We start from the raw sequence: 16,435 nt of genomic DNA on the forward strand, positions 1-16,435 counted from the left end.
AAAAAACTTCTGACTGGTAGTGTAGGCTGATTATTCTTATAGATTGAAAAAAACGTGCTTTAGCCAGTATAAAGAGTATGAAAAGTGCTCCGAGTTGCTGCAGAAAAAGAAAAAAAAAGAGCAACAACAAAAACATGTTGCTGGAGACGGGCTTATTATTGAAAATGCAAACTGATTGTCTGCCAGCAGGAGGCGCTTTGAGAGCGGTAGAACCTTTCTCCAGTAAGGGCTGTAATCAAAGCAGCTCCACTCATGAACGCTTCTTTATCAGATAAAATGAAAATGCCATCGAAACGTTTATGGAGACAGTCCTTTCCCTTCAGAGATACATTCATATAAAACACCAGCGCCGTGTTTTGATTTTGAAACGTGCAGTGCTCATGTTTATTCAACGAAGTCAAACGCCACAAATAAATCAATGTATGGGAAACACTGGTAAAGTATATTGAAATATCGGAAATGTGTTTAAAAATCATATCACCGTTATTGAAAAAAATTGTATCGTGATACATATTGATATTGAATTATTATCCAGCCCTATTTGTTCTTTCCCTTAAATTAATTACATCTACTTAAATTATTCACATTTGCAAGTCACTATGGATAAATGTGTCTGTGAAATTAAAACAAATTTAAATTTATGTTTACATTTTTGTTGGCACATTTTTGAAGAACATAATTGGTAAAAAGGTTTAATAACTTGCTCTTTCGGTTTAATGTTGGAAATAAGTTTAGTTGGTAAGTTGCATTTCTAACAGGACAGTCTTTCACTTTAGACAGCAGAGAATCACAACAAACAAACAAAAAACATACACATACTTAATGAATTTGTGTTCAGCGACATTATGTCAATAACACAGAGCTGGGTACCCTCTGCTATGGCCTACCATGGCTCTTTCCACACAAGTTGCTCACATACACCCATGATAAGAGATGAACATAGCCCTCTACACGCACTGCACCGAGTCTGGCAGCGGCCAGCGGCCATGTGCTCTCTGCCAGAGGTCTGCTGCACTCATGAGTCACTCACTTCCTGGTGTTACAAGTCCAGACAGATATAAGAGCAATATGGAGCATTAATAAGTCAACAGACTTTATTCAAGGTACATGCCATATTGAATTAATGCAGATGAAAACGAGGCTGAGAGAGATCCTACATAACATGTCATTTTCACAACTCGCGGCTTTCAAACCTGTTTTAATGTACTAAAAGTGTTTTTGGGAATACGTTTTGTCAGCTGAACAACTGACATGTTGTTAAACAACAGTACAGTCCATTAAATGAAAATGAGGCTGTGTGAAATAGATGCACTTTACTGTCAAAAATGTAATATAGCACTACCCTGACTAAAATCTATAAAGAGGAAAACGTGTTAAGAAATTCTTTATGGTTTCTCACTAATGGGATATGCGAGTAGATATGACTTTTAACTGATAATTTATATATAAAATGACCTGTATTTATATTCTGTACTCCTAGAGTATCTTGATCAAAGGTTCAACAGTAAAACTTCATGAATCGACTCTGCTAGGGATTGAACCTTCCAAACTTTCATTTACCAGCCCAGATCTTTATCAACTACTCTACAGCATCTTGCCGATGTCTGTGGATCTTAGTAAAAGCTATCAGACTGAGGTGAAGCATCACTACACCAGGTCTGTGACTACACTGCTGTAATTCTAGTGTGATATTTAATACGTTTGAATAAGTATGTTTTGGAAAGGGTTTGCCTTGAAAGGCTTATACTGGCTGAGATCTAATCCTGTTCTTTGACACTGTAGATAAAGACACTCTGGTTAATTGACCAAAAAAAAGGCACTGCACTGCAGTAGAGTACAGGAAAGTCCAGCAAATGATAGGATAGAACTGCATCATAGTACAACAGGATAGGTCAAGCCCACATCTAACAGGGCAATCGAGACATAACTTTAAGACAACTCTGACATTATTGATCATACACAGATCAGAGCTTCAGGATCATATATAACAGCACAGTTTGTTTCTGTAGGCTGTATTTTGTTCTTTGTCCATACAAAGTCTTCATTGTCCACACACTCAGATCAGATAGCAGGTCAACACAGATCAGCCTCATACCTATTTAATGGCACCCAAACTAGACTAATAACAAAAAGATGGTACAGGGCCACAGGTCAAAATGATTAGAGATCAGGAAGGACGGTAATCGATCAGCAGTGTTTGGACTCATCACAAGGCTCCTTTGACTTCAGGATAAATGTGGTAGCCTGCGTTGTGATGACCAGAGATCAGAAGCAGGGTAATCAATCAGTAACTCACCATCAAGCTGCTGTGACTCCAGCATATGATCGCAGTTATAATCCACACCAGAGCCCTGCTGCACACTCCCCACGCCATCATACACACATATAAACACGCGGACCTGTGAATACACGGCAGATATGTTCGCCCAACGGTGGTTTACTGTTTCATTGTACTGTGTACTACTAAACAGACGGGCTCAATGCGTTTATCAGCTCTCTTCCTCTACTGCTCCTGCGCATGCGCACAATACGCTGGAGGCGGGGCTGTGAAAGACGTCACTTCATCTTCTTCTTCATCTTCTTTGGAATTTTTGGGCGTATTCCGCACCACAGGCACATACCGCCACCAACTGTTTCTATTCATACATGGCTGATAGTCCTGCCTCTATTCATATTTTATGTATTATTATTATTATATATTTTTTAATTGTTCATTTTATTTCGGGTTCACCCAAGCTGTATTTCTGGCTGCTGCGTGTTCAACTCCCATGCCAAAAAACCCAGCTTCTGTGTTCCCCTATTCCTTTGCTTTATTTATTTATTTATTTATTTATTTATTAATTAATTAATTTATTTATTTATTTATTTATGTAGGCCTAACTATCAAATTCGTTTATTTAATCCTGTTTCTACTATATATTCCATTACTATTCTTTGATTAATACCTTCTCTTAATCATTTTCCTAATATCCAATTTATCTTCTTTTTTTCTTTATTATTAACTTTTAAGTTCTTTATCATTTTAATTCTCTCTATATTATATTTCTGACATTTTAATATTACACGTTCAACGGTTTCTATAACCCCACAAAAAGCACATTTACCTGTGTTTACCTATTTTGTATAGTGATGCATTTAGTCCTGTGTGCCCAAATTGTAATCTATTTAAAATCATCATCTTTCCTACATCTTCCGAAATTGTATACTTCTTTAACTGATGAATTACTTTTATGTCACTTCATCTTGGAACGGAAACGTGAATTAATTAATTAATTTAACCTTCAAATAACAAACTGGCATTGTCATCTTTCCATTGTTAAACCCAGTAACAATAAATCCAAGCAGCATATAATAACTGGCTGACGATCTGAATGTGTTTTACTGCAGATTTGAAAAGGATCGTCTACCACCCCCCCATCCGCTCTGATCTGCACTTCACACATTCACCTACCAGCCCTGCAACCCCCCTCCCTCTCTCCCCCACCATTCAACCTGTGCTTAAGGTCTGTGTAGAGGATGTGAACCGGGTCTTCAGGAAGCAGAAATCTAGAAAAGCTTCAGGCCCAGATGGTGTTTCACCTGCCTGTTTAAAAGTCTGCGCTGACCAACTGGCCCCCATCTTCACACAGATCTTCAACAGATCATTGGAGCTGTGTGAAGTTCCCTGCTGCTTCAAACGCTCCACCATCATTCCGGTCCCCAAAAAGCCCAAAATCACTGGACTTAACGACTACAGACCTGTCGCTCTCACATCTGTGGTCATGAAGTCACTTGAGAGACTGGTCCTGGCCTACCTGAAGGACATCACTAGACCCTTGCTGGATCCTCTTCAGTTTGCCTACAGAGCAAACAGGTCTGTGGATGATGCAGTCAACATGGGACTGCATTACATCCTGCAACACCTCGACAGACCTGGGAATTACGCAAGGATCCTATTTGTGGACTTCAGTTCGGCCTTCAATACCATAATGCCTGACCTTCTCTCAGACAAACTCACACAGCTCTCCGTGCCCACCTCCATCTGTCAGTGGATCACCAGCTTCCTGACAGACAGGCAGCAGCTAGTGAGGCTGGGCAAACTCACATCCAGGACTATCACCATCAGCACTGGCGCCCCCCAGGGTTGCGTCCTCTCCCCACTGCTCTTCTCTCTCTACACGAATGACTGCACCTCTAAAGACCCCTCTGTCAAGCTCCTGAAGTTCGCAGACGACACTACAGTCATCGGCCTCATCAAGGAAGGAGACGAGTCTGCTTACAGACAGGAGGTTAAAGAGCTGGCTGTCTGGTGCAGTCTTAACAACCTGGAGCTTAACATGCTCAAAACTGTGGAGATGATAGTGGACTTCAGGAGAAAACCCCCTGCACTCCACCCACTCACCATCATGGACAGCACTGTGACTGCAGTGGAGTCATTCAGGTTCCTGGGCACCACTATCTCTCAGGACCTGAAGTGGGACACTCACATAGACTCCATTGCAAAAAAGGCCCAGCAGAGGTTGTACTTCCTTTGCCAGCTGAGGAAATTCAACCTGTCACAGGAGCTGCTGAAACAGTTCTACTCTGCTATCATTGAGTCTGTCCTGTGTTCATCCATAACTGTCTGGTTTGGTTCAGCTACCAAATCAGACATCAAGAGACTACAACGGACAGTCAGGACTGCTGAGAGGATTATTGGTGCCCCTCTGCCCAGCCTCCAAGATCTTTACATCTCCAGAGTGAGGGAAAGGGCTAAAAAAATTACCTTGGACCCCTCACACCCAGCCCACTCTCTCTTCGAACTGTTGCCTTCTGGTCGGCGCTATGAGCACTGACCACCAAAACAGCCAGGCACAAGAACAGTTTTTTTCCACAAGCTATATTCAGTCTGAACAATTAATCTTTCATAATTATACATCGTCCATCACAACTAACATAGTATATTTATATTAAACTGCACACTTTGTAAATAACATATCTGCACGCTAATAAACATATCTGTACATTTACAGTATCTAAACAATTAAATTTTTTCCTATACTTCTATTTCTGTATATAGTACACTATTCAATTTTTCTTTTTTATTATATTAGTGTTATATTACATCCCTACTGTGTTATGTATAATGTATGTCTGCACTATCATGTATGTCTGCACTATGTTTGTACTTTCTTCTACACTGGAAGCTCCTGTCGTCAAGTCAAATTCCTTGTGTGTGTAAACATACTTGGTAATAAAGCTCTTCTGATTCTGATTCTGATAAACTCAATGATAATAAAAATAGAATAAAATAAAGTTAAAATAATATCAAAAGCAAAATGCAACACAAAATTAAAATACATTTTATATAGGTCAATCTATGTATGCTGCCAGAAGTTTAAGGATTTTTAAGGCACTCTTCGTTTTTAAAGTGCCCCTATTATGGGTAATGAAAGGTTCATATTTTGGTTTTGGGAGTCCCCAACAACAGGTTGAAATGCATGCACGGTCAAAAAACACTTTCATTGTCTTATAATATGCATTTATTTTTACCTTACTTGCTCAATGACTCTTAACTATTTGCTCAACGATTCATTTTTCCAAACCCCTCCTTTGCATGGCACTAATCTGCGGTGATTGGTCCGATTGGTCTTATTTTCATTTCATCATGCCTGTAATGCCTGATAAAGCAGGTTTGTCAGCAGTGCTGCTTTGTGTACAGCATTACCGGGTCAAAAATCCATTATAGGGGTACTTTAATTGTTTTATGGATTGAAATAAAATTGTAAAATCATTTTTAAATGCCTTAAAACAAGGAGAAACGTTAACAAATCTACATTTGTGTATATAAAACTTGACTACAATAAACATATTATTGCCCAGAAAATCAATCTCTTTGTTTTGCATAAAGACACCAAATTTAACAATGTAATTGTCAAAGTCAATTAAACAAGTAGTAGTAGTGATAGTAATAATAAAGTACAGTTCTTACTTAAATATGAAGTTGTCAATATAGCCTTTTGCTATTAGTCTTTCTTTTTGTTCTTGACTACACTTTTTGGCATGTTGTTCAAGATAAATAAATAAACTCTGCTTTAAAATGTTTTAAATAATTAAAATGCTTGTGTGTTTTATTGATAAATACAGATAAATAAAAAAAAACATATCTCCAGCTGCATATTTTTTAAAGTAAGCATCTCAGTATCAGTCTTATTTTTGTTATAAGAGCAGGTACGCCAGTGGTACTTCCAGTTCTTTTGCTGTACTAAACATTATGCTGCTTTAAGTTTCAAACTGGTATTTGTTATCATGTTATTTTACTTTATTATCATAATCATAAACATGCTGGTTTGTAGCACAAATAGGTTTACCATTTGGATCCAAATTTTTTCCTCCATTGACCGCACTGTGTTGAGTGACTGATCGTCTTTCAGCCAATGCAGCTCTGACAGCAATTCAATGACGTCAGGTCTATGCTGTGATTGGTTACCAAGGCACACGTGAGCCAAGCGGAGCGCAGAGGTTGGTGGTGTCCCCGTATAAAGAACATCTCTCTGAACTAGTCTGGACTGAGCTCAGTCCAGTTCATTTCGTACGTTGGAGGGAGTGAAGCTAATATTCGGAACAGCAGTTTAGGTCAAATTACGTGTTTTTCGTCTCACTTCTCCATCAGCAGTTTAGAACGATAAGCCCAAGAGTGATAAAATTGAGGAAAAACAAGTGAACTCTTGTTGTCGACTGATTCAGGTAAATGTAACCTATCTGCTGATAAAAGTGTATGTAATATAAAATTTGACATTTGATTGTATTTATTTAATAGAACTGGAACGTTGTTGTAAGTTTACATTTTGTATATTTCGTATGTATGTATTTTACTCTACTTTAGAAATGTGAGCACGTGGTGTGCTCCTGAGCACGTTTGCGGCATGGCTTCCCTCATTCACCGTGAAATTACATTCAAGAGTGTTTTCATAAAGCTCATGTTTGCTAAATTATAATACATAAGTGACTCATTTGTTTTTGTCCCTCTTTTAGGCTTATTTGCTGTTGTAGTGGACTTTGTGGCCAGTGACTCTAGGTAAGACCAGGCCTGACTTCACTGCATCATACATTTTCTGTTTGTGTGGTCTTGAATGATGCGTTTACTGCGTTAGACTGCTGAACATCAGTGATGTCAAATCAAAATAACTGACAAGACTGGTGAATTTCAACTTAAAGTCTGTTTAATTTTGAAGCTGGAATTAATCTTTAAGATGGCATTTTCTTTTGCAACAGGGAGAGAAGGTGAATTGGAAGAGGCTGAGGTTTGTATGTTCCTCACTATGTTCATTGTAATGGCGGTGTGTGTTGCAGATGTACCTGTATAATTTTACACTTTACTGTAATATTTTGTGAATGTAACAATTGAACAATCCTGTTTGAGTGTTTGTAAACAAACAAAATAAACCTCTTTGCATGTGTCATTTGTTGCAGTGTTTTATGTAAAAAATATTTAAGCACTGTATTTGAACCTGTGGAGCCCCTTCATGGCACAATGGGCCAAGCAACAGTGCAACAGTAAAAGCTTGTTATAACTGGAGCCTCTTGGATTTCCACCCAAGTTGCTCTTTTAAAAGCAGTCGACAACTTTTTTTTTTTTGTGTATACATTATTTTCCACGATTGGTCTGCTATAAAGGGGCACTGAACTGGAGGGTAATAGTGGATCTGAGTAAGGGGTCCATAACGGTATATTTCATTTGTTGCAATGTAGTGTATATAAGCTCTTTTTTTTTTTTTTTTTTAACCTGTGGAGCCCCTTCATGGCTCAATGGGTCAAGCAAGGGCTTCTTGGGAGTTGCTCTTTTAAAACCATTCAACCAAAAGCTTTGAAAAAATGCGTCTGGAATATTTTTGCAAAAGCAGTTTATCAATTTCCACACACAATCATGTTGTCAATATGGCAGAACAATATTCAAATGAAGTATTGCGCAAAGGAAACAGCAATTGGCAGAGTGCACACAAAAGATTAATTGAGAATGGCAATATTGAAGCATAAACAGTGATACAAAATAAACACATTAAAATCAAATTACATGTAGTATTGATGCTTCGACTTGAACGCAAAATGGAGGTGGAAAAAGCCATAATTCACGTTTTCTGAAACCTCAGTGGCAGCAAAGATACAGAATTTGTGGTGTTGGACAGAAAACACTTTTTCAGACCTGTCAATACCTGTTAAGTATCTGATAATGGATGAATGTCAAAACTCATTCATGATATTTTAGACTTGCCACTGTTATTCAACATAACCTACATGATTTAATACACCAATGGACTGCAAGCACAGTAAATAATAAAAAAAAGTCTACCTGACAGCAACAAAAATAGCAACACTTGACAAACTATGCCAAACTAGGTAGACAAAAATAGGAACTGTTTTGTACATTCAACAATCTTCTTCACATGTACACAAGACATGAGTTAATCTGCGTTGGAAATAGAATAGCACTTATTTTGAGCCTGGATCTGAAATGCAATGTGAGGTGTAGCCCAGTGGTTCTCAACTGGTTTTGCTTCAGGACCCAGATTCTAGATTGCACATCCCAACACAGTCCAAAACTGATTCTCATTCAAAAAGTAAACAAAAATACCCTTCCAATCAAACACTGAAATATATTAATATTACCATGAACTACCCAACAATATACAAAGTTATTTACAAGACAGGCTGAATAAGAAACATTGTGGTCGGCGCAAATATATAGATCATATGCAGTCGGGTTGTATTATACACCTTGTGCAGTTTTGTTAATGGTTTTTAAAGGCGAGGGCAGGCCACACATTCAGTCCATTAGCATCTGTCTGTTCTTCTGTCTGTTCAATATTCAGTTCAAAAACCCAGAATAGAAAAAATGTAGGTTATGGATAAATTTATGAAAGACACAATGGCTTAAAATTCACATTTGAGTGTAATTTATGTAAAAATGTGAAAGCCTCTTAAGTACTCTTAATCACAGATCTTATTTTACTTGTACAATCATAAAACACCTTTCTAAAAACCAGTAGAAATTACAACCCATGGCGAATTTGCCCTTTCAGGTTGCTCTACAAACAGACAGACCAGTTTGAGTTCTGTGACATGAATTTGTACCAAAACACAGCAGGGTTGATTAGATTACAAACTCAAACTATACAAAAATATGAAAAGTCTTTCCCCTCTCTTTTAAAAGATTGGCCTATTTATCTTGCGGTCCTAACTTTGCACCTTAATCCCTGTTTTTCTCTGAGAATAGACCTGCGACTCACCCTTTGAGAACCACTGATCTACGGCCACCTGCAGAGGGGCGATGATTGGAGAGATCTCACATAGAAAGCTCTTGAACCCTATCCTCTAGAATAGTCTGCTTGAGTAGGGATCACTTGGTAGGGATGAAAGGTTATTGGCTGGTGTCCCTCTTGAGCACAGTGAAATTGATCTAACTGCATAATCAAACGCCACACAGAGGGCTCAGGCAGCAGTGAATGGAAGAGGATAATGGTGGTACTAGTAGGTCTGTTGTGTCTAATAAATTATTTGCTGCTAGAAGCATATGACAATCATGAGAAAATCATAAATGGGTGCAAATCTCAGAAATGCCCCCTTTTGGCTTAAGAGTTTCTGTTAAAATTACCAGAATTATCCGTTACTGGTGTTTGTAGCACGTTCTATACATCCCAAGGATGCACGGCCCCAAATATCGAACCCTCCAGGTGGTTTGCAGGCACCCTGTCACACCAAAAGTCCAGTGAAAGCCCTCGGGTTGTAATTCATATCTGCCGACCAGACGTTAGGCTTTTGAAGGAAACAGTTTAGTGTCATGTGACACTAGGACGTTTGGTAAGTCAGCGTGCATCAAACAGAGGTAGTGTATACACTTTACCTAGTCTTCTATGTCCTATACTGCTTCTTCACGAGTTGTTCAACATAACCTGTATGCATTTTAGTATGTCACCAAAACCTCTTTATCCTGTTTAAGGGCCAGCAGCAAGTGCATTCGTACTGTCCCAAACAAATCAAAAGCAAGCAAGCAAGCAAGCAATATTGTCCTTTCTTTTAGTTATTGATGTGTTCAGATTTGTCACAGCTCTGTTCAATGGGCAATATGGCACCTGTAATTTTCAACTCAGGTATAGTTCTGCCCTCATGGGACTGAAGTGTTTATCTTTTGTTTGATAGAGTAACTAATCTTCACATGTCCTCAAGGGACTCCTCAGGGTCCAAGGTTTCTTCATTCTTCAAGGCATTGGCACGCGTGTCCATGGCAGAGTGCATGATAGGCAGCCAGACGTCATCCATATTTGGCATTACAAATATTTTCTGCGTAAGGTAAATGGAAGCGTTAGAGGGTCAAGAAGAGGAAGTAGGAAGACAAAAATAAAAGCCTTATCTAATAACAGCAATCAAATATGTACCCGAAGGTGCTTGCATGCTTGTTATTCAAATTATACATTCAGAGAGCTCATCTGTGAGCTCCTTATGTACTTATTCCCAGTTTGGAGCCAAATATTTTGTGTATGAGTTTGCAGTTTTTAATTACTGAGAGAAAACCACTAAAGCAGGGAAACTCAGTTTTGGGCCTTAAGGTTTACTTTTTTTTTTTTTTTTTTCATTTTAGCTTTTTGATTTTTTTTAATGTATTTTTAGCTCCTTATGTACTTATTCCCAGTTTGGAGCCAAATATTTTGTGTATGAGTTTGCAGTTTTTAATTACTGAGAGAAAACCACTAAAGCAGGGAAACTCAGTTTTGGGCCTTAAGGTTTTCTTTTTTTTTTTTTTTTTGCAGTTTAGCTCTAACCTTGATCAAACTAAATTGTATTAAACTAACTTGATTAGTTTTTTTTTTAGGGGTGTTTGATTAGGTGGAGCTAAACTCAGCAGGAAAGTGAACCTCGAAGGCCAGATCTGAGAACCCCTGCACTAATGAATGGCAATCCTTCCTATCCTATAACACCTTTGAGAAGGCTTATTAATGTAGTCTGATATTAAAATGATGAACTTCATAATTCTATCATTTGTAATATAGTCACAACCAAATTCTTTAAAGTCCTCCTGAAATTGCAAGAACTACAGAAATATTTATGAAAATATTTTTGCATTATTTTTGCATTCATAATGAAATCCATGGAAAACCATATTTGTGTTTTCATCAAGTTCACATATGCTTACCTGAAACTCCTGATTGAGTTTATTTTCTATCCAGTCGGTCACATGAGCAAAAGTAACCTTTCTCTCACCCAGTTTAGGCCGAGCTTTCAGTTCCAGATGAGGAGGACTTCTGAAACCATACCTGAAATAAACAGAAACATCCACATATGTCCACATTCAAGTCTTTACTCTGAACACTTTATTTCAGGAACATGTTTTACTTTTGAGTTCTAAAAATGTATATACTTTGCAGGGTGCCTAATTGTCAGAAAAATTGCAAAAAGACACACACAAATCTGATTTCATGCGCTTCATCCATGCAATAAAATGTTTAAATGCATTTTAAAATCCAATCTTAATTTTACAGACAGAGGCATGAATAATGACCAGCAGATGGCATGCTAGCAACTTGTAGGACGCCCAGAGATACTATCAGACTTTACTTCTGTGCAGTGGTAATGTGAAGAGGATATTGAAGGAAGCGCTATACCATATCCTGTCTGTTGGAGGTGGTGGAATATTGACAGCTAGTGCTCCTCGACACTCCTGAACCTCCACCGTCAGGAGCAGCGGCGTATTGGACACCTCCTCCATCTTCTTCTTAATGAACTCAGTTTCTGTGGCTTTCTGGAAATACTTCGACTTGGCAATCTTGTCCACAAAGCGCATGATTTTGCTGGGTCGGTGTCCCCCAACATAACTGTGAAGAAAAGAGGCCACGAGCCAGTTATTATGCAGCATGTTCTGCCAGAGTACCTTTATCTCCAGGTGTGCGGACATCTTTAACCCACAGACAGATTCTGTGTCCAAGCTGTTAAACTGGTAACAATATCCCGAATTAAACACAGAAGGAAATGGCAAGTTCCTCAATCTCACCCTTCCACTCCAAGAATTTCAGGCACTTCCACAGTATCTTCCTCATCAGAAGATCCTGCACTCGATGACTCTTCATCACTGTCGGCCAGGAAGTAAGTGCGTGGTCTGGTTCTGGTCCATGCACATAGACAAACAAAGGCTTAGGCAGCATATTTCTATGATAACTGGCTTTCTGAAAGCAAGGGAATTTGCAAAGCTGCAACACACCTATACTAAAGTCGACAAACTCCACAGCCAATACACAGTCAAAAAAAACAGCACTTCTTCAAAACAAAGATGAAAGACGTTCTGAACCCCAGTGAGCTGTAACACTTTTAGATATTTTTTTAGATTTATTGTTTGTGTGTTTCACACACAAAGGCAGAACCCACATGTATAAATTGTGGTCGCAATCCCAGAATGCAATGTGACGCTCATTCAAGGGCTTGGAACAGAACTTCTGCAAGCACATGCGGGGATGTGGTGGTGTTACAGTGGTGAAGTGTCTGTCAGTTTAATGAATGGAGCAAAATTCGAAGCTGCTGCAATGTACAATACATTGAGAGATTTCAGAAAAACCCTGATTCAACTCACCATTAAGAGTTCACATCCAAAAACAAATCAGTCCAGAGGAAACAGTAAAAAAAAAAAAAAAAAAAAAAAAAAGAAAATGATAATTAAAATGAATAAAAACAATATCTTTTTGGTTTTCAACTGGTTGTTTGGCTCGGTGAACATCCAACAGAAAAAATAACCCATCAAATAAACACAAAAAAGGCAGAAGCCCAGATATTTAGAACAAGAGATGAGGAACTTCTGTCTTCTGAAATGTCACTCTTACCCTTCTTTTCCCTGTTCTCCAAGTCCTTCCCCCTCCTTTCCCAGTCTGGTCAGGTTCATCTTGGTTTCAAGAGTCATAAGAAAGGAACCGTTGTATGAGATCTCCAAGTCAAACCAAAGGCCTACAAATGTAAATTCAAACAGTTAGTTTATACAGCAGTCCCAAAATGTATTTGGTCATACCTCCAAATGGATGTCTCAATGTCAGTGCATTTACATAACAACAAAAATGTGTCATTTGCGGTGTCCCACTAATAAAACAGAAAACTCTTCCTGGAGAATAATCATTTCCTGGACAGCTCATTGTGATTCTCTAACTTTAACATATTGAAACAAATATATCTAAATTATATTATTGATACTTTTTCCATCATTTCACCATTCAAGCTTCACTAGCCCAAAAAACATGATTGCTTTGATTCTCTACTATTCTGACACAACAGGCCACCAGTTGCTTGTCCCCTGAAAACCGGCAAAGCACTTCTTTCCTTCACATTTCTCTGATTAGAAAACTCTACATCAAATCAAGCGGTCTGGAATTCTGCACCCAGCATGTGTTTACACTGATTAAATTAATTCAGGAGTCACTAGTGAACCCCCGGCAATCTTAAAAGCCATGCTGTCATGACGCACACTTCCTCCTGAGTGAGCGAAAGGTCACTACTTGAGTTCGCTCCACTCTGATTGGCTCAGAGACACACTGATCCTCTGAGCTCAGCAGGCTGCTTCCTCGATGACGAACGAGAAGTTTAACTAGCTGGCAGGAGTCTGGTCATTTACCAAATCACACAGACTAACTGTAGGGGTGCTGCTCCATCAGTACAGTGCAGATATAGCTTGACCGTGGCCGAGGCACATCTAATGGTTTTGCAGGAGAGTCCACAGTAAATGATTTGAGTATGTACAGACTATTTCTTTTTTAAAATCAGCAGTAAAAGAGATGAACAAGATCTCATGACACTGCTGAAAGAACCACACTTAAAGTGAAATTTTGCTAGGCACAATGCGTGTTAAATTTTTTAGGTTCAGTAATTTCACATTAATGGCAATGAATAGGTCCTTTTCATTGCCATTAAAGAGAAATAACTGAACATAAACATAGGAGCCTGATAAAAAAAATGCTCATTTTAGAAGAAAATTTCAAACAGCACTTAGAGGCTTTTGCCTCTACACACACACATACATACATATATATATATATATATATACACGATATTTTATCATACATAAATTTACCAGGTACAAAAGGTACAAGTTAGGGACAAAACAAATCTTTAGAGAAAAAGATTAGGAACAAGGACTGATGTATTCAGTCCTGTTCAACTGAATAAAAACAACATTTGCATCCTTTTTCTTAAAGCTTGAAGGATACCACTACAACACCAGGGTGAGTAATATATGACTGAATTTTCATTTTGGGATGAACTATGGAGTAACCACATTAGACTGCATTGATAACCGAATTATTAATGGCTCAAGCCTCCACTACTAGCTCCAAAATGACATTTTGGAATTAGAAACAGAGGCTTGAGATAAGATCAAAGAAATGAGTCCTTAGCACAAGAACATTTTAAAGACAAAAAATGATAAATGGTTAGAAATCCATAATCTGAACAATGTCTTGATGTGCAGTATTGTGCTTTATTTTTTAATAATTGAATGGCTCGTTGTCAATTATTCCTTATGTGGTCCACAATATCCCACGCCCAACAAGCAAACTAGGTGCCAGAGTGTCTGTGGAACTACCTAAACTGAAATTAGCAGCAAAGACACACCAGCAAGATAAGACCGTTTAAGACCCAAAATAATTTGAGAGAACACTGAAACACCCTTTTAATCCTATCATTTATTGAGTGCAATTTCCCCATATAATTATTATCCTTTTATAATTTGTATTAATCTAGGCTCTATAACCTGTAATTTGGTATACTGTAGGTTAAGTGTTTGGTTTAGGTAAAGTCTTTTTTGTATGCACACATGTTGTTTATGCTTATAAATTCGAGCCCCTAATCATGCTGATTAATTCTGCATACCTGATGTCTGAGACCAAGTACTTATCTTTATTTAATCATAATTATTTATAAATATTTTCTCGTTTGAGCTAATCATTTTTCCTTTATTAGCAATAGTAAGCATAAATCAGGATTACAGAGCAGGGCTTACCTCTGTGATCCACAGATGGGTTGGATGAGCTGAGGATCTTGGGAATAGATATTCCCATGTCCAGCTCGGTGAGGGTCAGTTCATTCATGAAGTATGGCAGCTGTAATAATCAAGACACTAAGTTATAAACAAATACGCAGTCAGACAATCTGGTGTGAGATGTAAACCTATCTGTACTCACCCTGATCTTACTCAGCTTTTTCTGGATCTTTTTGGACACCACATCTGCCCAGTATTTCTCTCCAAGAAAGTCCCAGAACATGCGACCTAAAAGTGTATTGACCCAGGCTTCAGACTCGGACTCCTGCTCACGACTGGCTGGAAACTATGTGACAAACACAACGGGAAATAGATCTTCATTGGAAGACACTAAGGTAATGTCACAGACTACAGAGAGCAGATAGCACTATACTATTTCTTTTTTGATTGGCAATGTGGAGCAATTTCTATTTGTAAAAGATCCCCAAATGATCACCCGAAATATGCCAAAAACGGCCATGTGTTACACTGTTAGCATGGTTAATTACAACGCACTGTTTACAGTTATCGGTAAACGTCACATACAACTTAATATGTTACATCAAAATTTTAAATATAAAATTAATTTGTACGATCTCAGATATTGGTTATATGTTACAATGGCTTTGAACATGGCTTAAGGTATATCATAACTTAATGATTATGATTTATGAATGCACTGGCTAGTACACATGAGTCACATGAGTCTTTTGTTGCACCAAAATTATTCAGTAAATGTTTACATTTTTGTTTATGCATGTTATCTTATTGGATTAAAAAATGTATATGGCTCAACTGAGCGTTCAAGTTTTTATGCACATTTTAAGACTTGATGCCCATATTGCCATTTCCATCCAGCATTTTAATGCAATATCCCAAAATTCACATAAAAATATGTGGATGGAAACAAAGTCAAAGTCTGGATGTATGAGTCTCAGTATTTGATAGGCAGAGTTGGTTTAGCTGACGTTTTGTTTTTAAATGAACGATTACTGATTTTAGGAAAATGGACACTGTGAAATATTATGTACCTTTTTCACGATTCCCGGGCTGCTTCCAGCACTCTGAACAGGGCTTGTGGTTGGGCTGTCTGCAGACTGGCTGACATATTTGGCCATGTAGACGTTGTATTCCAGAACTTTCTGTTTGACACTGGCATCAAGGTCTTTTTGTCTGGGATGGGACTGGAGCACTTCATCCAGACTGCTACGACTGCTGCTGCGGCTATGAGACAGACAGCCTGCTGAGAGAGATAATACTACTTGATAAATAATTTGAAAAAAAAACAAAAAAAAAGAGAATAAATGTATGAATAAAAGTGTAGTCCATTCAATGGTCCTCATTCAAGAAAAAATATTTACTATGGAACTTTTTTTCACAGACTCTGACGATGCGTGTTTAGTTATTCACACTGTAAATGTAGTTTTTTTTTTT

General features: G+C 38.1%; 2 protein-coding genes and 1 long non-coding RNA gene across 9 annotated transcripts in view; 1 reads left to right on the top strand and 2 right to left on the bottom strand.

Moving 5' to 3' along the window:
• Nucleotides 1-2,512, bottom strand: part of ern1 (endoplasmic reticulum to nucleus signaling 1) — a 40,258-nt gene extending 37,746 nt beyond the window's left edge. The window contains exon 1 of the mRNA XM_016540164.1: nt 2,297-2,512. Coding sequence (XP_016395650.1) covers nt 2,297-2,377 — 81 coding nt within the window. The 5' untranslated portion in view covers nt 2,378-2,512. The remainder of the gene's footprint in view (nt 1-2,296) is intronic.
• Nucleotides 2,513-6,464: 3,952 nt separating this feature from the next.
• On the top strand, nt 6,465-8,296 carry LOC107729581 (uncharacterized). The gene is made up of 2 exons (XR_001638596.1): nt 6,465-6,705; nt 6,994-8,296. It is a non-coding gene; the product is annotated as an uncharacterized LOC107729581 (long non-coding RNA).
• Nucleotides 7,846-16,435, bottom strand: part of tex2 (testis expressed 2) — a 52,182-nt gene continuing 43,592 nt past the window's right edge. For 6 of the 7 annotated variants that reach the window (XM_016540158.1, XM_016540159.1, XM_016540161.1 and 3 more), the window contains exons 5-12: nt 16,033-16,244; nt 15,165-15,308; nt 14,984-15,083; nt 12,822-12,942; nt 12,002-12,112; nt 11,616-11,825; nt 11,147-11,267; nt 7,846-10,296 (exon numbers count right to left, since the gene is read on the bottom strand). In XM_016540158.1, the coding sequence (XP_016395644.1) occupies nt 10,168-10,296; nt 11,147-11,267; nt 11,616-11,825; nt 12,002-12,112; nt 12,822-12,942; nt 14,984-15,083; nt 15,165-15,308; nt 16,033-16,244 (1,148 nt within the window). In that variant the 3' untranslated portion in view covers nt 7,846-10,167. The remainder of the gene's footprint in view (nt 10,297-11,146; nt 11,268-11,615; nt 11,826-12,001; nt 12,113-12,821; nt 12,943-14,983; nt 15,084-15,164; nt 15,309-16,032; nt 16,245-16,435) is intronic. The other variant, XM_016540156.1, reaches the window with a different exon arrangement.

The sequence above is a fragment of the Sinocyclocheilus rhinocerous genome, unplaced genomic scaffold, assembly GCF_001515625.1.
Source record: "Sinocyclocheilus rhinocerous isolate Xijiao unplaced genomic scaffold, SAMN03320098_v1.1 scaffold2593, whole genome shotgun sequence".
Classification (NCBI taxonomy): Eukaryota; Metazoa; Chordata; class Actinopteri; order Cypriniformes; family Cyprinidae; genus Sinocyclocheilus; species Sinocyclocheilus rhinocerous.